The following is a 26,193-nucleotide window of genomic DNA, read 5'->3' as shown; positions in this document are numbered from 1 at the left end:
ATGATCCTCCCTCTAGCTGGCCAAAGATCAAGGAAAAACCCTATTAAACTTGGGCGGCTATTCACTCTAAACCTTACAAAATGCACTTAAGGGCTTTAACAAATAGGTTCTAAATTGACACAGCCCCAAGGTTCACTAGTTCTAGAATTACTCAAGCCGAAATAAATGCTAAATATGAGCTCAAAGCCTAGCTTTTAATTGGGGTATCACACAAAGTATCTAATGTAGCAACAATGGTCTATCTGACATATCCTGTACTACACATTAAACTGTCAAATTTCTTGTACCATTGCCTGGAAGCTTGTTTTAAACTGTACAAGCTTTTCCTCAGTTTGCAAACTAGGCTCTTCTTCCCATGTACTGTGAGTCCCTCTAGCTGATGCATGTAGATGTCTTCTTCTAAGTCTCCATGAAGAAAAGTTGTCTTGACATCTAGCTGCTCAATATGTAAATTTTCTATAACCACCATTCTCAGTACCAAATTGATACTCATGATTTTCACAACTGAAGAGAAAATCTCAGAATAAGCAATACCTTTCTTATGCTAAAACCCCTTCAATCCAAGTCTGGCTCTATACCTCTTGCTACCGTAGTGCTCAATCTTCATCTGATATACACACTTGTTGTTCAGAGCGTTCTTTCCTATTGGAAGCTCAATCATCTCCCATGTCTGATTCCCGAACAGAGAATCCATCCTATCTTTCATAGTTGACTCCCACTTGCTCGAATTATTATCCTGTAAGGTTTCCTTGTAGCTCTACACCTCGCCACCATTAGTCAAAAAACTGTAGTTCAAAGTAGGTGAAAACCACTGCAGGGTCTGATGGTCCTGGAAGACCTGTAAACTGCAACTGTAGGTGTGGAAGGCTCTATATCTATCTACGGAATAACAGGAATGGGCGTACTGGGCCCACTTTCCCCATCACTGACATCTCTACCCTACACTAAACCTTTGGTACATCATTTAGGCTCACAAACTCAGACTCATGAGGAGTTGCATCTGCTATTGTACTGGACCTATTTTTGTATATAACTTTGTCATTAAAAATAACATTTATAGTCCTGATGATTCTTCGACTCTGCTCATCCTAGAAGCGATAGCCATCAACTCATCACCATAGCCAATGAAATAACACTTTCTTGACTTGGCATTAATCTTACTATGAGCATCATAATCAATAAGAACGTAATAAGCAGAACCAGAACCAAAAGTTCTAAGATGAGAAAGTTTCACCTTTACTTTCACCTTTTTCCTGCTCCATACTTCCTTAGGTAGTCTGCACTCCAAAGGAACTGATGGTCCTCAATTTATCAGATAAACTGCAGTGCTGATTGCATCTATCCAGAATATAGATGGTAATCCAGCATGTAACCTCATACTCCTATCACGCTCATTGATGATCTTGTTCATGTGCTCAACAACACCGTTCTTCTCCATTTTAATATTGTGTGTTGTGCAGTACTCCTTGAACCCTCCATCAATGAATTCTCCACCATTGTTAGACCTCAAGTATTTTAGCTTCAAGTCTATCTGTGTCTCAACTAGGGCTTTTTCCATTTCTTGAACACATCAAACACGATAGATTTAAATTTCAAGAAATAGACCCATACTTTTATGTTGTAGTCATTCGATGAATGTGAGGTAGTACCGAGAACCTCCAAGCGATGGGACTGGGGAAGGCCCCACAAGTCTATGTACAAGTTTCAACTTTCTTGACCTTAGCGCTCTGCCATTCTTCATGATGCTGACGCTTTTCTGCTTTTCCAAAATGCAACTCTCACACATGTCCAGATCAACTAACTTCAATTCTACCAACTTTCCCTATGACAAAAGTGCGTTCATACCTTTCTGATTCATATGACCAATCCTGCAGTGCAATGGTTCTGCACCATTCTCAAATTCAATAATTACAATCATATTGCTTGGTCTTGATGTCATATACAAAGTGCTAGTTTTCTATCCACAAGCCAGGATCATTGATTTATTTGTAACTTTCCATATGCCACTTGAGAAAACTATCGAATGACCACTATCATCCAACTGTCCCACGAAAATCAGATTCTTCTTTAGGTCAGGAACATATTTGACTTTCTGCTAATTCTACAATTTCCTGTTTGGGAGTATAATGCACACATCTCTCACTCCCACTACATCCAATTCATCTCTGTCAACCAAATACACCTTTCCAAAATCACATGCAACATAGTTTTGCACGATTTGTCGGTGTGAAGTGATGTGAAATGAAGCTCCCGCATCCAATACCCAATCGTTAGCTAGACTATGAACTGCAAAAATTAGAGTGTCTTGTACTTCCTCAATTACAACGTTTGCAATGTCATTTTCCATGTTCTTCAAATTTTTGCAGTTTCTTTTGAAGCGACCAATCTAGCCACAATTCCAGCAAGTGCTTTGTTACCCAGATCTTGACATGCTTCTACCCTTGCCCAGACTTTGACCTACCCTTCTTTGAATTCCTATCATCTACCCCGAGAATAAATGTTCAGGGTGGCAGGGTAAGCCTCCAGCATCTGGGCACCCTTGCGGGAGCAGGGGCGGACCCAGTTGTGCCCTCATCAGCATTTGCCCCGCCCCGCCAGAGTGTGTGTATATATACATATGTATATGTATATATAAACTTATACATACAACAAAACAACCTAGTTTTGGGGGTAAAAACAACGTTGTTTTGGGTATCCCCAAAATTGAGTTGTTTTGTTTAATGCCTAAACCCTCCCCCCCCATTCTCGAGTCTTCCATCTCTCTCAAACTCTCTCAGCTCTCTCAACTCTCTCTCACGCCCACACGCACAGACCTCTCTGTCTCACTCTTGTCGTTCGTCACGCTGTCACCCTCACTTAATCTATGTGTCTCTCTCATACGTTCTGTAAGTATCTCGAGGACCCTAAATTAATTTTGAGTTTTACAAAGGATGTTTCAAATTGAACAATGAAGGATAGAATTCATGAATGGATTTGGATGATGGGGTTGTAATTTGTATGTTGTGGAGAGATTTGTGTGAATTTTTTATGATGATTGTGTGAATTTCTTATGTAAAACTAAGGTTTCAGGTTGAAACACTAAATTAGTTTAGGGTTTCAATCCGAAATCCTAAATTAATTTAGAATTTTCAATATTGAAACTCCAATCTGTTCTAGGGTCTTATTATTGGAACCCCAAAAACAATATAGGGTTTCATATTGAAACCCTAAATTAGTTAAGGTTTCAATCCAAAACCCTAAATGAATTTAGGGGTTTCAATATTGAAACCCTAGTCTGTTTTAATGTTCATGACTATTGATTCTTCTTGTTGTATGATTTTTGCATCATGACATCATGTCAGGTTTTTGTGAGTCAACAAGAATGGATAGTGAATCAAGTCCAACCACTAGTGTGAGTGCTAACTCTCTTGACCCTACCGAGCCCTTTACCACTATCCCTACCCCTACCCCTACACCCATGGGCCCAACAAGTAAGAAACCAATTTCAATTGTGTGGTCTCACTTCACCATAATAGGGGATGGTGACCCCAATAACCTTCAAGCTAAGTGTAACTATTGTGGCAAAGTGTATAAATGTCACTACAGGATAAATGGTACATCCCAATTGAAGGTCCACTTAGAAGAACAATATAAAAAGAGTCCAATTAGACGTTCTTTACAAGAAGAGAGTCAATTTAGATTGAAGATTGGACTTTAAAAAATGACGAATAGGAGTATTGGGGGTAAGTTCAAGGGGTATACAAAGTATGATTTGAAAGAGTGCAGGAGATACCTAGCTTGTATGGTCATTAAGTATACGAGCTACCCTTTCAGTTTGTAAGAAGTGTGTGTGTGTGTGTGTGTGTGTGTTGGGGGTTTTCTTTTTTTTTTCAAGTTTTATAGTCTCACACCCTCACTTGCCCAACCCTAATCCTATATTCCCAATTATTTAATCTGCAATCCTTGATAGACTCACTTGGTTTGTACTTGTAAATTTATGTTTTTAACTTTTTTACGTATGTATATATTGTTTGTAATTCTAATTTGTTTTCATACTAATATTTGAGGTTTTATAATCTCACAGTCTCACTTGCCCACCACCCACAAATTCCAAGATATGGACTCAAAGTCATCTTACTAGCTACAATTTATAATATTATTCATTTAAGTTATTTGACAATTTGTAATATTTTTAGATTAATTTGCAATAATTTTAGATTAATTTGTATTATTGTAATAGCTTAGAATAGTTGAATTTTTATGCTTTAACAACCCTTCTATCATTTTACATTATATTTAAAATACAATTTTATATTTTTTTTAGACAATTTGTTCTAAATCTGGGCCCAAAATGTACGAGAACCTGTTTTTGGACCATTTTAGACCAAGAAAGAGGTTATGGGCACAGTGAACCATGGTCCCATTTAGGGCCGGACGGGGGCGGATAGACCAAGGGTCCAAATCCACCCCTTGGATGGGGGGCCTGCTCCCAAGGAGAGGGGCTGGATATGGGGGGGCAAACTCCACCCCCACCAAGGTGGGGCCAGGAAGCAGGCGCCCCCACCCCGGGGGTTCAAGTAGCACCCGTATTGTCAAACTTCTCAATTCCGAACACCTGCATTTCTTCTCTAACTATCGTTCTTACTCAAACCCGAGCCTGAAGCTCTTATGCCACTTGTTAGGGAATAATAAGGAGAAAATACTAAGGAGAAAATAGAGAAAAATAACACACAACACAAGATGTACGTTGTTTGGCAATATGACTACGTTCACTTGGGTGTCCAGCACAACTCGAACAAGCACTCTGCATGAGCTTCGATTGAGCGATATGTCAAACAAACTTTCGAGTTGCCTCCACTCAAGTTAAGTACCAGGCTCCACACCCTACAAATTTGAGAATGGTTCTTGATATTAACTTTAAATAATTCACCTGATTATTATAAAGTAATGTACAAGCAGGCTTACTGTCATTTACTACGTTTTTGGTTTCATAGATAAGCAAAAAGTCATTCGTGCTTTGTTAATATTGCTAGAATCGTTTTCGGATACATCTAAACCATCCTTTCCTCCTCCAAAGTTCTAACCAATAAAAAAATAACTGTCAAGAGAATAATTATTAGGCACTCTCAGAATACAGACGTGGTACTTCCATTCTATCACGAGAATAATTATTACATCTAAACCAATATCATTTTCTAGATTTGGTGATCAAGCTCTTGGCAGGAGAGTTTTTGGAGTCCAAAATAGGAACAAAACATTGAAATATAACTATTTTACAACTTTTACACGATTTCTTGAATTTATTTGAGTATTTTTAATTTGATAGACTTGATTACACTACAAGAAAAACGGATATTTATAGTCATTTGTTTGCGACGAAAAGACTATTTGTGATCAAAACAGACTCATTTTAGCTATAAATAATCATTTCGTTGAAATTAACTGACTGTAGATAAACAATTTTCTTTTAGTGTTAATTCTAAAAATAATAATCATTTATTGAAAAGTTGTGTAAAAAATATAAAATAGTAGGAGGTGTCCCGCTGCAACCATTCATAAAACCGGTTTGCATGGTACGATCTCAAATTTTTCAAAAAAATATTTGAATGTGTCTTTCCGGTCAATAATTTGCCTTTTAAGTGAAATAATAATTCACGGTTTAATTATCAAGTGAAATCAGAATCAGTTGTGATGAATTCGAATCGTGCTGAGTAATAGTATCGTTGTGAGCAAGGGATCAATTATATATAGGGGTCTCTCCGTACGTGAATGCACTTAAAGCGGCTTGCGGTCCAACAAGAAGAGAAAATAAAGAATTTTGATAGGTCTAGGACATAACTATGGCTCTAACACAATAAATAACGAAATTAAGAACTTTAATTAATAAGGTTTGTAAACCTTTTTTTCTTTTTTTCTTTTTTCTTTTTTTTTTTAAGGAGGTAGAAGCCTCCATAAACTCCATAAACTTTATTAAGTTTCATTTATGGCCGAAGAAAACCTTTTAAAAGAAAATAAACTCTCTTTACAACCCAAACTTTCTACCCAACAACATACTAAAAAATCATAAACGACGCCGTACATATGCCATACCCGTCTAACTTGTACAAACCTCTCAACTCACGTGGCAATTGAGCAGCATCTAAAACAAAGAATCCTCCCCCAATGCACCAACCCTTGCCAATTGATCAGTAAGAGCACTCTCATTTGAATGGCTAAATTAAAGTACATTTTTTATGAATGTAAGATAAATTTAACTTTTAACTATTCTATTTTTATAAATCTCCACATTGGAATAACCATTTTTTCATTATATGACAATAAAATAATATAAGATGAATTTAATTTTGATTATTCACATCAAATTTCCAAATTGAATTATCCATTTATTCATTATATAGTAATGAGTAATTAATAATTTTGAAAAAATTTTAATTTTTTTAATTATAAATTTATTTTATTTTATCATATTTTACTATTTATAATATTATATATTAATTTGTAATTGTATTCTAATTATATTTTTTCAATTGTCATTTAAAATAGAGAGATAAATAATTAATATTAAAAAGAGAGAGAAATAAATAATATAAAAAGGATTTGATGAATGAATAGTGTGTTCCAAATTTAGAAATTAGTTTGGATATTACTGTAGCTATATTCCAAATATTTGGAATATAGCTAATTCAATGTGAGCAATTTATTGACCTAATAGCTAAATTCTCATTGGATTTAGCTTTTAGCTAATCCAATGAGAATGCTCTAACTTTATTCCCTTCTCTAAATAAATGTTTGACAGAGGAATCAAAACTATCTAACAAGCTCATCAATTGATTCCAAAAATTTCAAAGATACCACAGTGTACATGCTCTTTCCACCAACCAAGAGACCACAGTCAAAGAATCACATTCTATATCAATAAAAAAATAACCCAACTGAATTTTAGGGAAGTTTTGGGGGGTGATGAGAATTTTGTGTTTTGTTTTGAAGTTTAAAATATTATGTTTTAATATTATTATTGTTTTGGAATTTAAAAAATGTGTATTGGGATTTGAAAAAGTTGAATTGTTTATTATATTTTGTATGAAAATTTAAAAAATGTGTAATAATGAGATGGGATGAGATGAGAATTTTGTATTTTGTCTTGTATTCCAAACCTGCCCTTAATCTCTCTACAAATGTCCGAAGCTCAACTTCATTATTAGTGCAGGAACCAAAAAATTTTGATAAAGCAAACAATAACCTCCTTTCATAGTTTTGAAGAATTCCACCTCCCCCACCAGCCCTGGATTCCCAAGGGCTGTAAATCTTATAAGAGTAATGCTACATATAATTGTGGAGTGTGCACACTCACGACTGCAACTATCATTTCTCATCTAATAAACTATCTTATTGGCGTTTGGGACTTTTTTCTTCCCGAAACATTTTTTCTACATTTTCCTTTTCAATGTCTCCATACAATTAAACATTTAATTATCCATTTAGTTTTCATTTTTTTCTTTTATTTTCTATTTCGTTTCTAATTTCACTTTTCATTAAGAAGAAGATCAAGAAAAAAAATCACAAAATAAGAAATCCCTCAACTAGAATTAAATGTTTAATAAATATCATAGGACCTATGCTTATCTCACTCCAACTTTAGATATTTGAGTTCGGACAAACCCTACGGAATTCAAGTTCCTAATCCTATCATGCCTCAACGAACTTCCTACTCAAACATCAAACAGTAACAATGCTATTTGAAAACGAACATAATTTCTAATAAAATTTAGAACTCCAGCAATAAGTAATAAAATTCCCACGTGACAGTATATAAAGTTGCCACGTGTTTTTCATTACGTAGGATGAACGGAATATGTAACGGAAGGATGAAATTTAAAATTTTCTGTAACACATGGGGATATTTAAACAAAAAAGAAAAATGCATAAGTATATTTTAATCGAAATAAAGCTTTTTGGCCAATTATTTTATTTTTAAACGATTGCATGCATCTGATAAGTAGCATCAAGCTTCTAGAATAATTCTGTTACTTTTCATTTAAATGGTTATTTTGTTATTGGTTTGCGATAAGATGAAATGAATTTGAGATGAAATTTGAATAAAATATTGTTAGAATATTTTTTTAATATTATTTTTATTTTAAAATTTGAAAAAATTGAATTATTTATTTTATTATTTTGTGTGAAAATTTAAGAAATTGTAATAATTAAATAAAATAAAATAAATTAAAAAATGAGATAAGATAAATTGAAAAGAGTTATGAAAACGAACGACGCTGGGTTGTGAAAACAGATGAGTTGAGAATATTTGAATATTCTTAAAACTCTTATGAGCCAAATATTGAAGTAATAAGTAATAACAAGGTGATTTAAGTTATCTACGCCCAAGCTCTAAGGAGACTGAACTGTCTCACTGCCCATATAGAAAATTTAGGGCCTATTTGGAACTTGAAAGATATTGAGATCAACTTAGTTACGTTTAATTTAAAGTTAAGTCTAACATTCAAATACGCAACTCATAAATCACAACTCAAAACCTCTTTACACGTGGGACCCACAACCTTTTTCAACTCTCCCTTCTTTACATGTAGGACCCCACAACCTTTTTCAATTTCCTATAAATACATCTAAACTCATCTTAATATCTAAGCACACCTAAACTCATTTTAGGTGGGCTCCACAAAACTCACTCCACCATCTTAACTCACTACTATTTATAAAGAACTCAATTCATCTTAACTTAACTCAACATTCAAACAGGATCTTATCATCTTATAGTACTCGCAATGGTATAATGTGTTTCCTCAAACATAATATAACTAATGTTGATGTCAGTGGCCGTGGATGACAGAGTGCAAAGCAAATGTATTTATCTGGCTTCATCCTGTGATTGTTGCACACGGAAAGCCACCAAAACAACGGATCATGTTCTATCTTTAGGAGATATGGCCTCAGCTGTGTGGTCACGAGCAAGTGTTGTGATGGGAATGCCGTTTATGAAATGTTGGCTTTGGAAAACTAGAGTTATGATCTGGCTTTATTATGCAAAAAAAATCCTCCATCAAAGGTATGTTAGTTGGTTTAATCCCTTGCTTAATCACTTGGTGTTTATGGAGAAGAAGGTGCAAGGCTAGAATGGAAGGCATGCAGGAAAATGGAGGAAAAATTTGGAGAGATGTTCGGTATTGGGTAAAGTCATTGGCTGGTAACCTGAGCTCTCTATCCAGAAATTATCCAACCAAAACATTAAAATCCTAAAAGAATTCCAAGTTGAATGTCCGAGTAGTGGGGAGAAAGCTGTAAAAATAGTAACTTGGTCTAGACCCCATGTGGGTTGGGTGAAACTCAACCGTGATGGGAGTTGTTGTGAAAATCCGAGCAACTCAGGTGGTGGTGGAATTATCCGTGATAATAACAGCATTTTCAGCTCACTTTGGAAATGGAACGAACAACGGGCCGAACTAAAGGCTATTTTGGAGGACATTCGTCTTTGTAAACAATTCCACTTTTTTAATGTTATTATCGAGAGTGATTCTAGTATGGTGGTAGACTAGTTCCGGAAAGGAAGATGTTCCTTATGGTATCTTTGGGATTATTGGGACGATGTAAAGGCGCAGCTTGAGGGAGTGATTTTTGTGGTGGTCCATCAATATAGGAAAGGTAACGGTGTGGCCAATTTTCTAACTAGAGAAGGAGAAATGGGAATTTATAAAGGGCATCTTTGCTTACCACGTCTAAAAGGGATTATACGTGTTGAGAAGATGGGTATTCCTTACTTTTGTAAATGAAAGTGTTTACTCTGGTTTCCTTGTTTTGGTTTTGTTGGTTTGTATTTCCTTGTTTTGGCTTTGGTGGTTTGTATTTGGGAGGATTTTTCTGCTCTTATTTGTAATTTTGTAATCTCCCAGATGCCACACTTGTAATCACGGTATTCCTCCGCTATAAGTGAGGGTATATTAATAAACTTTGAATGGGGTCACTATTGTACATGTGGCTACCGGGTAGCCCTTTAAAAAAAAAAAAAAATGTCTCTGGATGGGTTCTAATTTCCAAGTCCGACCGAATCCAAATCTAATTAGATGTTAATTCCGACATCAGAAAAGAGTCATTGTTAGTTGTTGTAAGGAAAAGAGCTTTCAGATTTGTGGATGAAAATAGAACACCAAAGAATGGAATAAAAAGAAATTCAATCCCATAATAATGTAGCATACAGATGCCCTTTCAAGCTTTTATCAAATTGAAAGGGCAAACATATATCCATCCTGATAACATATTTGTGTGCCGTGCCGCCCAATGCAAAGATTAAAAAGAACAAAGAGAAAAGAGGAAATGAAACTAACTTCTTAAAACTCATGCAGCTATTAACGAATACAAAACAAAAGGAAAGAGGAAACACTAGAATATGGAAAAGCATATTTCAAAAAGTTTGAAGAGAGGCTTGCCTTACACCTGGACAGGGGCGACTGATTGGTTTTTTTAACAGAATACCAGAGTCCTTGATCACCTTCTTGTGGTTCCAAGAGCAATACAAGCAATCTGGTGAACATTGAGAGGACATGATCTGCCTCCGAAGCTCTTTAACGCAGCACTGGTCTCCTGAAACCTTCAACTCATAGGAAAACTCTAACCAACCAACTTACCGGTCAGTTTTCGACTTTTTTTCTTAAGAAATTCTAACTCCAACTCCCAACCATTTTACAATGCCCTACTCCAACTCCGACAGGAGCAAAATCAGAGTAGCAAACTTTATGTACAGCCCCAATTTTAATATGGGGCTTTTGATCCATGTGGCATATATAGAAGGAACAGAAATGGGCTAGCCACGGCCCACTACAGACAAAATGCGTGTAATTTAACAAGACCATATTTTAATTTAGAAAGGTCAATTCTCGTAAACAAACTGTACAAAAGTACTCATATTTATGTCAGCTTTATATCAGAAAGAAAGCTGCTTCTACAGCGAAAACAGCAAAAACTATCGCAGAAAAAAGTGCCAAAGGCAAAACTACCCCACCAGTGTCTACAACAAATGACCAAATACTAGCAAAAGTTATTTACTTGAGGGGGACACGAGCCTATTTTCCTCCGTATCATGCTTTGATGTAGCCTCCCCACCCATCAATTCCTGAAAGCCCTCCACCTTTACAGGCCGAGCCCTAACAATGCCCATATTCCTGCATGGGAACAAGAAATTCACAGAAATTCAACCAAGAATATCCTATACTGATGGTCATTAGCAGAAAACAGTCTTGAGTTTTTCTTACTGTGTCTGGATTTGGGGCATTTGAAGGGAAGACATCTGTCTAAACTGACTCCCCGGTGCATGGAGATTCGACATTGAACCAATTTGTTGTGGACGGAATTGCATTTGGGTATGCCTGGTATTGATAGAGTTCAGGGCATTACCATCCATTGGTAATTCAGTTGGGTTTTCAATCTTAACTTGCACCATTGGTCTGTCCTTCTCAATATCCATAACAGGGCGAGGAGTGGAAGGTTGACGTCTTCTCATTCTTTCGGCCAGCTGCTGCTGTTGTTGCTGAAAAGCCAGATTCTGGGGATGAACAATTTGCTGCATCTGTGGATGCATTTGTCTAGGCATCTGTAGGTTCACCAAAAATTGCAATGGAATCGGAATCAGCATGCTAATAATGCCACACCAAGTACTCAACAAAGAGGAAAAAAAGAATCATATTGCAAAATCATGTAAGGTCAAAGTTGAAAATCTAATGATAGATTGGCTCTAGAGGAGAATTTTCGAAATCTAGAATCCAGTCTGCCAAACTTAGTCCATGCAAATAGCATTGCACTAAGGAAACACGGAAGGTATCACAGGTGCATAAATGTTTTAAAATAACATTTCTTTCTATGATCCCCCAAAAAAGGGCAAACACGGTCCGTTAAAGGTTAGAAAACCATAACATGATATGGACGAAAAGACCCAACTAAAATTTCAATTAAACTAGCTGAATTTTGAATTTCCATTTAATACCCAAAAAATATCCAAGGAACAGAAGCAGTATGAAACTAAAATTCAGAGCACATACTTGCTGGGGAAGTAGAAGGGAATTATGGTGCTGTGACTGCAATTGTGGTTGGATTTCCTGAAGTTGTTGCTGAGTTGGTTGAACAAAATTCCTAGAGCCATCCTTCACATGCTCAGCTAAAGGCCCCAAATTACTAGCAGAGAGAGAGAGATATATATGTTAGACAATAAATAATTAGAAAATTCACGTTTGAATTGATCTAAGTGATGTAGAAGACAAGCACATGCAAATCTGAAACAAATTAGACCTACTAGGAGGGAAAGATAAACATAAAAGACCAAAGCCTGTTTACTGATATTTTGACCATGTCGGACTTGATACTAAATCCTTCTTTTCCAATTATGGCCTTTTTTTGGGACATTGATTTGTGTTGAGCCAATTTTATAAAATTATCGGCTATTAAATGTAATAATGAACCATTTAAAACCATTTAATTAGTCCAATCAAGCCTTCATCAAACTATGCAATCGTTTATGGCTACCAGATCCGCACTCCCTAGAACATTTTGTCCTTTTCCAATTAATTTAAGGTTTAAAACTTTAAAAGATAAAAGTTGCTGCAAAGGTGTCTACAGCAAAGTATGCTTGGAAAGGAAGACTTATAGAAAGGGTATCTAACTGCCTCTTGCTATATCCAATCTTATTCTGGAAGAACTAGTGAATAAAAAGGGTTTTGAAAGCAGTTATGAGAGAGAGAGAGAGAGAGAGCAGAGATTGCTTGTTCAACCTATAATCCAAATGAACTAAGTATACAACTGTAAGTTGATTGTGTATAAACCGTAGGCAGGAATGTGCACAAACACGAATTAAAATACAACTTTAGAGTCCAAATCTCTCTGCAATAAGGGAATAAAAAAGAACTTAAAAATAAAACAAAATAATGTTCTGATACCAAAATTTAAAAGAGATTTCAAACATACCTATATCCCAATGTCTTAAGAAACATCTTAAGTAGTTCAGTAGCTGAACATTCCTTCCTGTAACTATCAGTAAGTACCTTCAATATTCGGCCTAATTTGCATACATGACAGCTCAGCAGCTGAGAGAAGACTTCCACTGGAACTTCAGAGGCACCACCAAACCCCACACTTGCCAACATGCGTGCTATAACCTTTTGAGACATTAGTGATGCTTGCTCCGGACCAAGACGTTTCCTGTTCCCTTCAGACCCAATTTTTCCACGATATAAGCTTCCTCCATGTTCTATGCTGAGGTACTCAGGCCTGATACCGAGCCTCTCAATCATCATAGGATTCCTGGTCATAATTTGAGGCAAGGTATCAAGAACTCCATAGAACTCCACTTTCTGGTTTTCTTCCACTCTATCTGTGTGGGGGAATGCACTGTCAGGTACACAGTTTAATGTAAACATTGTCTCTGGGAAAAGAGGTGCATCATCTTCAATTAAACTATTGCCATTTAAAACAGAATTTGGATGCAATTTTGACTGATTCTCCAACGTGGAATTCCCATAGCCCATGGAGTGATCCTCCTTAAATGCCATACGCCTTTTCTTATGCCTCTCAATAAGTCTCAAATAAGCAGACATCTCTTCGGGTGTACGTTTGTCCAAGTCATGGTCCGCTGATGACAAACTATAACGTTTGCTAATTCTATACTTCTCAATGAACTGATTATACCATGTTTCAGGCAACTCTCCATTCCTGAATCTCTGGGGTACATTATCAATCTCAGGTTCACCATATCTTGATCCGCCACTAAAAACTGCCCTTGATTGAATCTGCAAAATTAAGCACAATGTTGGCCAACTAATGCAAATTGTTTTGAGAAAGGGAATGGCAGTATCTCTAAACCAATTGTTCCAATATAATATGACTCATTACTAATATTATATGTTTCTGTCCATCACTTAACTCAAACCTAGAACTCATTTTCAATTAGAAAAACTGCACGAACGTGGGGGAAGATAAGGACTATGCATGTTCGAAGTAGCTGGCTTTATTAAACCTTTTACAAAGACAAGCACACCAGCACATTGATATGTAATGCCTCAAGTAAAAGGAGTTTGATAGAGAAAAAAGGAACCAAACAACATCTACGTGCATGTGTGTGTGTGTGTGTGTGTGTGTGTGTGTGTGTGTGTGTACACTGATAGGTAACTATACAACATCAACGTCTATGTAGAAATCTGACAGAAAAGATAGCTATTATTCCCATTGAGAGTATCAATGTTTATATAGAGACAAGACAGGAAAGATACATAGGCCTTAATACTTCTTGAAAATTTCAGAAATCTTTGAGAAAAGTTCTAAAGATGGGTGTAACCTTGCAGATGAAGAAAGGGATATAGAGAAAAGGGTCAACCCTACAAAAATTCTCAAATGAAGAAAGGGATATGAAGAAAGTCAATATTCTGGAAGTGAATTGATTGTCAAACACTAAACTTCATAAATTCTCAAATGGGACACAAAAGCTTGATAATCTCTTGAGTATATGAAAGTCATCAAGTGACAAGAGTGGTCTAGGCCCATTGATGACTTTCCTATACTTTATCAAGTTTTTGTGTCCCATTTGAGAATTCTAAAGTTAAGTGTTTGACAAAATAGACTCACTCTCCAGAATTTTGACTTTTTCTTCAAGGGACATTTCTTGTTTGTAATTGATCTACTAGACCCATGGCTTCATCTAGTTTGTCTTAAAGACACTCCTTTGCACTTTTGCAAAGTTCTAGCTTCTCAAGATTTGTTTTATTGAGTTTATTCAATTTCAAACACTCTTTATAAAGCTTTTCGTAAACTTCCTGCAATTCATTTTTATACCTAGATTCATTTCCACTGTAACGCCCCAATAGAAAGCCCAAACCACTTGACCTATACTCTTAAAGGGCTAGTCAATAATACAATTGGAACCTCATTGAAACCTTATAAAAAGCAAAAACTTCTCATTCCCAAACAAAATAGGATCACATACACCACCTACTCTTATATTTATCATATGGGGTATCACAATCTCTCTACTTAAATTCCCGACGTCCTCGTCAGGCCTATCTGTCATAGGTGGCACGGCTCAAGTTCCACATTTATGGTTAGGATAAAGCTCTGATACCATTTGTAACGCCCCAATAGAAGACCCAAACCATTTGGCCTATACTCCAAAAGCACTAGTCAATGATACACTTGGAGCTCCATTGAAACCTTATAAAGAGCAAAAACTTCTCATTCCTAAACAATGTGAGATCTCATACACCACCTACTCTTATCCTTATCATATGAGGTATCACACAAATACTTTTCCCTGTTGTGACTTTTGCCACCAACAGATGAGGCGAAAACCATGTAATTCAGATTTTATTCTGAATGTGAGTTCTTTGTTAAGTCACTTGATTTAGACTCACTGTTAATCAGTGAAGTAGCCATTGCTTTTTCTTTGGCCCTTTTGTAGTTGGCATACACTATGCGAATGTGTCAAAAAGCATGACACTGTAAGTTGCTGGCACCATGTCCTTGATAGCTTTAGTGTCTTTCTTAGAACTTCCCTCCTTATCTGTTGAACTGGAATTTCCTTGGAATTTCTCAAAAAATTTCTTGTTCTTTTCATACATTCCATGGTTCTGGGCCTTTTTAGAAAATGAACAATTTCCTAAATTTTTTAGCATAATAGGCTATTTCCTTACCACTCATTTCATAATCATTAGATGATTCATTCCAATCCTTGCTAACTGTTTTGAGAGCAATGGACTTGTTTTTCCATGGCTGAGGAAAAGCATATTCATAGGTTTGAAGAGAGCCTACCAACTCTTCAATTCTCATGTTTTCCAGGTCTTTGCTCTCTTCTATTGCAATGACTTTAGGACGAAGTCTCTCAGGCAGAGATCTGAGCACCTTTTTCACAATTCTATTTTTAGAAATTTTGTCATCTAGATTAAAGCTTGAATTGACAATGTGATTCAACTTGACATAGAACTTGTCAAATATTTTATCATCTTTCATTTTGAGTTCTTCAAAACTAAAATTTGCAGTTTAGAATTTTTTATAGACCTAGTACCTTCATGGGTAAATTCTAAAATATCCCATGCCTCTTTACCAATTTCACACATAGAGATTCTCTTGAACTCCTCAGGTGACACGGCCATGAAAATTGCATTCAAGCCTTTGCTATTCCAATTACAATCATTTATTCCATCTCTTGTCCAGTTTTCAACACTTTTTGGAATCTCAACTCCATCAACAATTGTGACAGGCCGTTTCCACCCTCTTGCAATATATAACCATACCCGTTCATCTATAGATTTTAGAAAGACTCTCATTCGAACTTTATAGTAAGCATATTTACTGCCGTCAAAGTATGGTGGTAATGCAAATGATTGGGACCTATCCATTCTAACCAATTGATACAAGATCACACTCAGGAACTAAATCCTAACGGAGTGGACCTGCTCTGATACCAATTGAAAAACTAGTGGTTCTAATGTAACATAACACCTAGAGGGGGTTGAATAGGTGTTTTTAAATTTTACTGGACTATTTAAAAATGTTGTCAAACAAACAGACAATTAATGAAACAATTCACAGACAAATAATCAACACAACAATTTGGCCAAATTTGGTCACAAAGTGGAAACTCATTTGAAGAACATCTTCAAAATCTAAAATCACTCCGGGTATAAGTCATCACGTAAAATCCATTACAAAACTTTAGTTTGTAACAACCAATTTAGAAAAACTCACAACCCTTGTAGTAGCTATAAATCTGGCTAGCAACACCCCGAGTGACCCACTCAATCTCTATACGCATGCAATTCCAGACCTCCAGTCTTTTATAGCTTCATCACGAGAACCTCTCGATCTCTGCTTCAATGGCAGTTCCGGAATCCCTTCCGGCCAAAGAACAAGTCCACACCAATGGACTACTTGACTTCAAGTATGGAAAGATGGAAATTTGATATTCAATGTGAAAATCCACCTTAGAAGAAAAATGGATTTTTAGCTCTCTTTATCTTTCTATCGCTCCTGGCCACTTTGCCTACCAAATGAAGAAGGCTTGAGTTTCCTTTTATAGGGCCTTTTGGAACACGGCGTATAACCCTAGTCAAAGTCAAATTTTTGAAGATTCGCTCGAGTGGGATGTCGAGCGAGTGTCGAGTGCACGTTGTGTTCAATCATCGCTCGAGCCATGAATCAAGTGCCTATCGAGTAAAATCTTTGTCTAATGCTTTCGCTCAAGCAACTAATCGAGCGCACATCAAGCGAATTTTCTATATGAGCTCCGCTCGAGTCATTGACAAGCGAATGTCAAGCTGAATCGCTGAAGCCAATTCCTTGTCCTTTTGTCAGTTTTCTTAAACCAATCACCACTCAACAAGGTTACAACACGATTTAACTAAGTTTGTCGTGCGAAACTTTTCACAAAGTATTTTCTCCTATAGAATTGAATACAAAATAACTTTGGAAAACAACTAGAAACCGAAGTGAATGAAATTGAGGAATCGAGAACCTTGGATGACGCAGAAGTGGACGAAACACCACCATCCCGATGTTGAACTCCATCTTGTGCAGAATTCTCCAGCGTGAAGTACACGTCATCGCCGTGCAATCGCAAATCTGAAACGACTGCATCAGTTAAAAGCCAAAGTTCCATACACGAAAAGAATAACGAAAATGTAGTTGTAATTGTAAACTCACAAGTCGGATTGAGCTTCGAAACGGCAAGAGAAGAAGATGCCAGCGACGACGAAGAAGAAGAGGGATTGGAGCGGAGGAAGAGAGAGACGCTGGCTTTGTCGAAGAGGAGGGCCCGCACCCGGAGTTGGAGGTGGATCTGAGCCCTAGATTTGGAGTCGTCGACCTGCATGAAGGCCTCCCAGTTGGAAGGGGAGGCGAGGGAGAGGACGAAAGCGGCGTAACTGGAATCGCCAAGCCATGAGCGCCACACCCCGCAGGTCTCGAGCTTTCTGGCCAGGTCGTAGTATCCCAGACCTTCCTCCACCATTAGAGCCCTTGTGTGTGGAGAGTGTGATGTACAGTAGAGTGATTTATAGTATTTCTCTTTTCTTTTTCCTGCGAAACAATCACTGTTACTCATACGACGTGGTTGCTTTGCGTTTTACCGTTTAGAATTCGCTGTTGGGAGAACTACGTTTTTTAATTATAAATTTAACTCTTTTTTGAAAAAATAACAATTTATGATTGATATAACATTATTTTTTATTCAATTAATCAAATCCTTTCAAATGTATAAAACTTCTAAATAGAATGCGCAAGACATTATTTTAATAAAGATAGTTAAATAGTGTGAAAAAAATTATGCTTTTAATAATAATTTTTTTTTAAAAAAAATAAACGTGGGAAATATATACATCTTAAGAATCCTTAAACCTGTATCTATTAGCATTACTCTGAAACTGTCTCGTTTGTTTTTATAACATATCTCAATCCATCTCTTTTAATGTAATTTAATTATTACAATTTTATCAAATTCTCATATAAAATAAAATAAATTTTTCAAATTTTAAAATAAAAATAATATTAAAAAAATATATTTTAACAATATTTTATTCAACTTTCAACTTTTATCTCAACTCATCTCATCTCATCTATGAAAATAAATAAGATTATTGTATAAATTTATTTCATCTATTTACTAAAATATATTATGTTTTAAACAAAGAAAATATTAATTTAAAAAATAAATATTATACAAATTCATAATTTATTATATAAATATATATATATGTATTAAAGCAAAACTCACATTTATATAAAAGTGTGAAAATTGAATAAAATATTGCACTCGGGAGGTGTACCCCCCGCGTACACGGGCCTCCACGTGGATGCCAGAAACGCTGCGTTTCATTTGCAGCCCTCAACTGATAGACCCTCCTCCGTCTTTCTTGCGTTTAGCTCCCAAAAATAGCACAGAAAGGCCTTTTGAAATTAGACTCTGGTAGATCATGAAATAAGGCTCCCAGTTCACTTGAACGCGAGTTTCACTTCAGCAAGAAGACCATGGAACCCCAACGAAGACGATTCACGCGGCTTATCTAGATGAAAAACATGCATGTATGTGCACGTTCGTAAGAACCTATTCTTTGGATGAAAAACAGACGCTATGTGACGGAGGCTTACCGAGAGGAGTTGCGACGAGCTGGACGGATGTGGTGGTTGCGACAGCAAGGTGAGTGGCTAAGCACTGGTAAGAGAGAGAGAGAGAGAGACTGAGAGAAAAGGGAGAGAACGGCTTGACGTGGCTTACCGGGAGGGACACGGCGGACCTGGAGCTGTGTGGAGTGATCGTCGAAGTTTTATGTGCCAGTGGTAACAACGTGGAGGACCTAGCACCAAGAGGTGTCTCCGAACGAGGTGAACCCAGGGCTGTAGATGCTCTATTTTCGGTGTGAAAAACAAGATTCTTCAAGTCCCAAGACTTATCGGTGGCTGGGCATGGAGGTGCAGGGCAGCGTGGTGGCAGCTATCGATGTTGCACGGTGGCTTTATGACTGAGGAAAACAGTGACCCCGGTGCTGCACTTGCGCTCGCTGGAGAGAACCCGGAGGCACTGGTTGTGAAACACGTGTTTCTCCATGGCATGGCCTCGGTTGAGCTGTAGCAGTAGTGGGATTGTCCAACGGTGGTGCAGCAGCTTAGCTGTGGAGGAGCAGTTGTGTATGGTGGTTCAGGAGTTCATGGTGAAGATGGGCTACGCTAGACTCATCAGGTGTTGTGGCGTGGGTCTTCGTAGGGTTGGGTTTCTTCGGGTGCGGTGGTGAGAAGCCATGCGACATGGGGGCTGATTGTCTACGTGCGGCGTTTTTTAAGGAGCACGAGGTGGCTCCAGTACTCTAAGTGTTGCAAAACCGCCATTCGTGACAGGTACGTGTGCTTCCGGCTTGGGGTGTGCAACATTTCGGGTGGCCTGCTGGACGTGCATGTAGGCTAGTGTTTCGTGCAGTGGCTGGCGGCAGCAACATGTCTTGGGCAGTTTCTCTCCATGTGCGTGTATAGAGAAAAATCAATTTGGCGCTCTGAAATCTGAAATTTCTGGGTTTCTGGGTTTCAAGTGGGTTTCTGGTTTGTTTTTGGTTTCTGAAATCAGAAATCATAACTCAACTTGGCGTTCAGAAATCGGCTCCTTTCCCCTTTTTTTTTTTTAATATAATATAAAATTGACATGACTAATGCCACAGCAGCGATTCCACAACGAGTACCCGAGGACGAATACCTGTAGCAGAATTGTTATAACATATCTCAACCCATCTCTTTTAATGTAATTTAATCATTACAACTTTATCAAATTCTCATATAAAATAAAATAAATAATTTAAATTTTTTAAATTTTAAAATAAAAATAATATTAAAAAAATATATTTTAACAATATTTTATTCAACTTTCAACTTTTATCTCAACTCATCTCATCTCATCTATGAAAATAAATAAGATTATTGTATAAATTTATTTCATCTATTTACTAAAATATATTATGTTTTAAACAAAGAAAATATTAATTTAAAAAATAAATATTATACAAATTCATAATTTATTATATAAATATATATATATGTATTAAAGCAAAACTCACATTTATATAAAAGTGTGAAAATTTTAAATTTTATAAATTAATATCATTATTTAAATAATATGAATGGTATGATTTATATACACCTAGGCCAGTTTGATTTCACAAATTTTTGAAATCATCTAATCTCATTTCAATATCTAAACACCATTTAAATATAAATATTTTTAAATTTTAAATTTTTTCTTTTTTTATTTCTAAAATTTCATAAAATTCTTAACTTCTATAATTTTAATATTATTTATAAATTTTTTATCCCCTCTAATTTCATCGACGAAACGAAATATTTTACCTTCAAAGATGGTCAGACACGGTCCTAGATTAGGGCCAAAACTTGACAAATGTCTTATGTCAATTGGTGGGGAGCTGGAACTCGCAATTGGGCTTCTTAACTTAGCTTTTGCATCTAAGCTAGAGGGTAGCAGCCCAAACCTTGATGGGTTGCTTGCCTAGGCCTGTTTACTCTGAACCAAGTACTGATCGCCTTAATAACTAAGCTTATGGCTACAATAAAGTCTTCCATTCCTGCGTGTCGATGGAGGTGTGAAGAAAGTCACCGTCAAGACAGGCAAAGTTGCCTTAACAAAAGTAGGTGAGTTCTCTACTCATCATTACAATTTTTTCAAATTTCAATACAAAATATAATAAACAATTCAACTTTTTCAAATCCTAAAATAATAATAATATTAAAAAATAATATTCTAACAATATTTTATCATCTCAACTCAACTCAACTCACTTCAACATCCAAACACAACCTTATAACACCGTGACTTCAACTGCTTTAGAAAAATTTGAACATTTTAGCCTTTTGGGCCAACCTTATTTTGGGGCATCACAAAAATGAATAGTTCTCATCCAACTGAATTTGGATTAGGATTAAGGCATGTTTGGATTCAGAAATAATTTTATCTTATTATTATAATTTTTTTAAATTTTTACACAAAATATAATAAACAATTTAACTTATTTCAAATCTTAAAATAATAATAATATCAAAAAATAATATTTTAATAATATTTTATTTAACTCATCTAAAATTATATCATTTCATCTCATCTCATTATCTAAATCAACCCTTAAAGACAATTCTAATACCCGGACTTTCACGCATTTGGAAAGCCTTTCTTAAGTTTTCAATTTTAGCATTTGAGAAATGCTAAATATACTGATAAAATGAATCTTATAAATAAAAATATAAATAAAATTATAAGTACATGTAACATTACTCTTAACATTTTAATCTTTAATTTGAAACCTATTACAATTAACTCCTATCCAACATTTCTGGGACTCACTAACAACATGCCATGTGTGCTATTACGGTCATGTGCCAACCAATCAGATTCTGGTATGACATTTGCTATGCCACATGTCAAATTGTAATTGGTGATATATGGGAATATCATCATTTGTAGATCTAACAAGAGTTGAATGAAAAGAATTGATTGTAAATGTTTCAAGCTCAGATCTTTTTACTAAAATAAAAAACGACAGTTTTTGAAACCTAATTTTGACATTCACCTTAGAGATTAATGGTCGGTTTGGAAATATAAATGTTCTTAAATATTTTTAGATATTCTCAAATTATTTCACTGTTATTAACAGATATTTTGAGATATTCTTAATATTCAAACGAGATTAAAAATTATAAAATGCAGAGAATAGACTAGGGAACCATTATCAATTGGAGTAACTATATATACAACCGTGAAGTGCGTAAACGTCGCATAATCGCTTTAAAAAAGAGTAGAGTCCACTATTAAAAATTTAATTTTTTTCATGTGGGTCAATATTTTATTCACTTTTTTCACATCGATTACGCGACAATTATATAATTCACAGATGTAAATATATTTTCTCTCCTATCAATTGAAAGGATTTGGTATAGTCAGCAATGTTTTGAATACCGTACCGGATGGGATACCAGTCAAGGCACTAGAATGAAATATTTCGATACTAGTACCGTTTTGTGTACCGTTTCAGAATAGTTGATATATAAATAAATTATATATATAAATATATATATAAATTATATTTCAAAATAATAGTTTATATACGAATAAATTATATATAAATACATATATATATAAATTATAAATAGTTCAATCTGAATTGAGGGTTAAAAAATAAACTTATAGTTTGAAAAAAAAAATTAAAGGCCTACGAAACACATAGGATACATATACCGATCACTGGGCCGATACGAAAAATTTCGACCGTACTGATCGATACGATACGAAATTAAAAATACTGATAGTGAGGCCTTATCTGAATCACTTTGACATGATCGCAGAGACCTATTTTTTGTTTATCATGTTCTCGAGTCTTGGCAAGTGGGGCTTACAATCAGTCCCAAAATACTTAACTCTCTCTTTGTCAGAATATTGCATGATCTCACATGTTTGCTCAACACCAATCAGCCGTTCCTGTTGTTTATTATTAGGTTGAGGAACAACCGATCCATCTTTTGCTCTTGGGGGGGCCATACCTTAACCAACCCATCATTTCACTCTCTCCACAACAGTCTCTCCCTCTCTCTCTCTTCTGATTTGGTGTCCCACCCCTCAATTTGGAGCACCAAAGCCTGTCTGAAATTGGCCTTGTGAAAGCTGCAGTAACAGTTACATTACCTTTATTATTCTTTAGTTTTGAGAATCCACTCTTTGCCTCCCTTTAAAATACAAAAGAGAGCGAATGCCGGATATTTTTTTTATAAAAATAAATCTAGAAACTGACATGATTTCATATCATATGTTTATAATAAAAGTATCTTGACAATCTAACGTATTATAATAATTTAAGTTAATTTATAAATTTACTTTTATATGATATCTTTTTGGCTAAAATATTTCTATTTTATTAATTTGACTTTGAGTTTTTTAAAGATTAAACACGCTTACCTACATGAAGTGTCGACCTTGAGGACTTGGTGAGGTTGGTGGGTTTGGGTTTTGAGATGATATGCATATTCAAAACCTCTTAACGGGTTTAGTTCACCCACTTAAATTGATAGAACTCTTCTAAAATTTAATGCAATTAATTTAATGATTACGATAGCAGAAGAGCTAGCTAGCTAGCTTTGTTAACTAATTCAATATATCAAAGTTTTAATTTAACAGCTTGTTGATTTCAGTACAAGTCGACCCCCTTTTTTTACAATATGATTGTGACAGCATGCATGCTAAAACAATGACATCTTTATGCAGATGGATACATATATATATATATATATACATACTCTTCAAGTGGAAATTTATTTGGTATGGTTCTTGCACTCATCAAAAGTCAAAACTCCATGTTTGTTAATTGTCAATTAAAACTACATTAAACAGGTAAAATCAATCATGGGGTTTGACTCTTGTAGTTGAATTATAAGCCTAGCTACTACCAAGTTATGTTCTTACTTTTGTATAATCCGTCGACCCGCGCAATGCAATACGTGGGAATAATTATTTGACTATCATGTCACAAAAAGTCTAAGACTCGGTTTAGATACATAAAATATCTCATCTCATCAGTACAAAACTTAAAATGTAAAAGATTATGGAAAGCCAAAAAGGTAAATAAGGAAGAGTCAATAGTTATAATAAGATAAATAGTCTTTTTGTTTTCTTTATTAGAAAAGCAATAGCAAAATGATAGAAGAGTTTAGCTATGGAAAAGCAAAATATATATATATATATATATATATATATATATTGAAAAATCAATAGCCACTATAAGATAAAAACGTTTTTTTGTTTTTTACCCTCTTTATTATTTACCAATCATAAATGGCAGAAAATATTTTATTTTCAAACCTTTATTTTTAAGACCCTATTTGGATAATGAGATGAGATGAAATGATTTTAAATGAAAGTTAAATAAAATATTATTAGAATATTAATTTTTAATATTATTATTATTGTTTTGAGATTTGAAAATTTTAAATTATTTATTATATTTTATATGAAAATTTGAAAAAGTTGTAATGATGAGATGAGATGAGATAAAACTGTTTCTATATCCAAACAGGACCTAAAATCTTAATATCTAAAAATTGACTGAGATTGTTTTGATAGTAAAGATAATATAATTAAATATATTTTTAAGATATAAAATATTTGGATAGGTCAATACAATAAAATAAATGATGAGATAGCTCAACAAAATACAACGAATAAACTTCATAAAGGCAATAAAATAGGTTACATGCGTTTTAGTTGAGTACGGTTAATGGGTTATTGAATCAACGAGTTTTAATATATATATATATATTCTATACGTGCCTAATGTCTTGTAATGATGTTGTTAGCCAACACAACCTTTAGCACTTGCTTTAGGTTTTTTTTGTCTTTCGTCTCATGCCGGCTGTGCTTTTTAATCTTTTAAGCATGCGCTCTCTACTCAGTATGATCACAAATTAGCACTATAATTTTGTCTCAAAATTTACAAAACAAAAATAAAAACAAAACAAAAGGAATTACACAAAAAAAAAAAAAAATGATGGAAATTGTTGGCCCCCCATAGTCTATATCCTTCAGAAAACATCTTTTAATCACCCGTTTTTATGTTAAGAAATTTTATTTGCAATATTGAGTGGGGGATTGCATGTGTAGTCTTATTAATAAATAAAGATAAAAATAAAAAAATATCATTTTAAAAATAATATTATTAAAAATATCACACACAAACTGGATTATTATTGTGTAACTATGTCGTGTCAACTTGTATGAAAAAAAAAATATATTTTTCGTAAAGGCAATAGATTCCATGAAACATGATGCATTTACAAAGAAAAAATTTATTTACAGTTTATTTTATTATTATCTTCTCGTATTTCATGACATGACATTAAAAGATTAGCTCAAAATTAGACATAAATAATTTTTAATTATTTAATACAATATAATGAAATGGTAGAAGAATGATGATTAAAATAAATATTGTTATTCTAAAATCTTTACACCACACATTACATAAATAACATAATTTAATTTAAAATTTTAAATCTTATATATAAATCAAATTTAATCATTTAAGTTATCTAAAATATGTGCTCTACACACGAACTTGAAAATAGAATAATTTTAAAAATTACGAAGATAGTATTACTGGTTTACAAACCTATAAAAAAAAAATATTAGTCGTTTACAAATGGAAAACTCTTAACTCAGGCAAATTTGTGCACCGAGAAGCTGACATAGACTAATTTAATAAAATGAATCGTTTTGGTTTTAACTCAGGCGAGCACAGTTTTGGGTGCGGGATCTGAAGTTAAATGAATTTTTCGTTGCGCCTCTTCCCCACGTGCCCTCTCTCTTCTCTGGTAAGCTTCTCTTCATGCCTTCCAAAAGCTAGATGGGTCATTTGTTTGAGCCTCAAGAAATGAAAACCACAATATTCGAGATGTGATCATGCTGGAGAATTAGATTCCTTTGTTAGTGCTAAGGAAGATGTTGGAATTCAAGTTATCATCCCTAGATTCTTCCGATGATATATTGTTTTTAATGCTAATGGCAAAGAAATTTCACCTTTTAAACGGATGGAAAATCTGCCAAAGATTCAAGCCGTCTCCCAGGACTCACACCTGCTAGACTTTCTATACCAAATGATCGTGCCCAAAGTGGAAGAACCATCCAAAATCACCAAAGCT

At 34.9% G+C, this 26,193-nt stretch overlaps 1 protein-coding gene across 1 annotated transcript; it reads right to left on the bottom strand.

The window, feature by feature from the left end:
- Nucleotides 1-10,824: 10,824 nt before the first annotated feature.
- Nucleotides 10,825-18,064, bottom strand: LOC108979695. The gene is made up of 6 exons (XM_035692835.1): nucleotides 17,665-18,064; nucleotides 17,477-17,583; nucleotides 12,943-13,763; nucleotides 12,024-12,156; nucleotides 11,241-11,578; nucleotides 10,825-11,150 (listed from the first exon to the last, which is right to left on the bottom strand). The coding sequence occupies exons 1-6, from the start codon at nucleotides 18,062-18,064 to the stop codon at nucleotides 11,027-11,029; spliced, it is 1,923 nt and encodes a 640-aa protein (XP_035548728.1). The 3' UTR covers nucleotides 10,825-11,026.
- Nucleotides 18,065-26,193: the final 8,129 nt, after the last annotated feature.

This window comes from Juglans regia, chromosome 8 (genome assembly GCF_001411555.2).
Source record: "Juglans regia cultivar Chandler chromosome 8, Walnut 2.0, whole genome shotgun sequence".
NCBI classification, from domain to species: Eukaryota; Viridiplantae; Streptophyta; class Magnoliopsida; order Fagales; family Juglandaceae; genus Juglans; species Juglans regia.
Note: the sequence above shows the minus strand (reverse complement) of the source record. Positions and strands in the feature narration are given on the sequence as shown.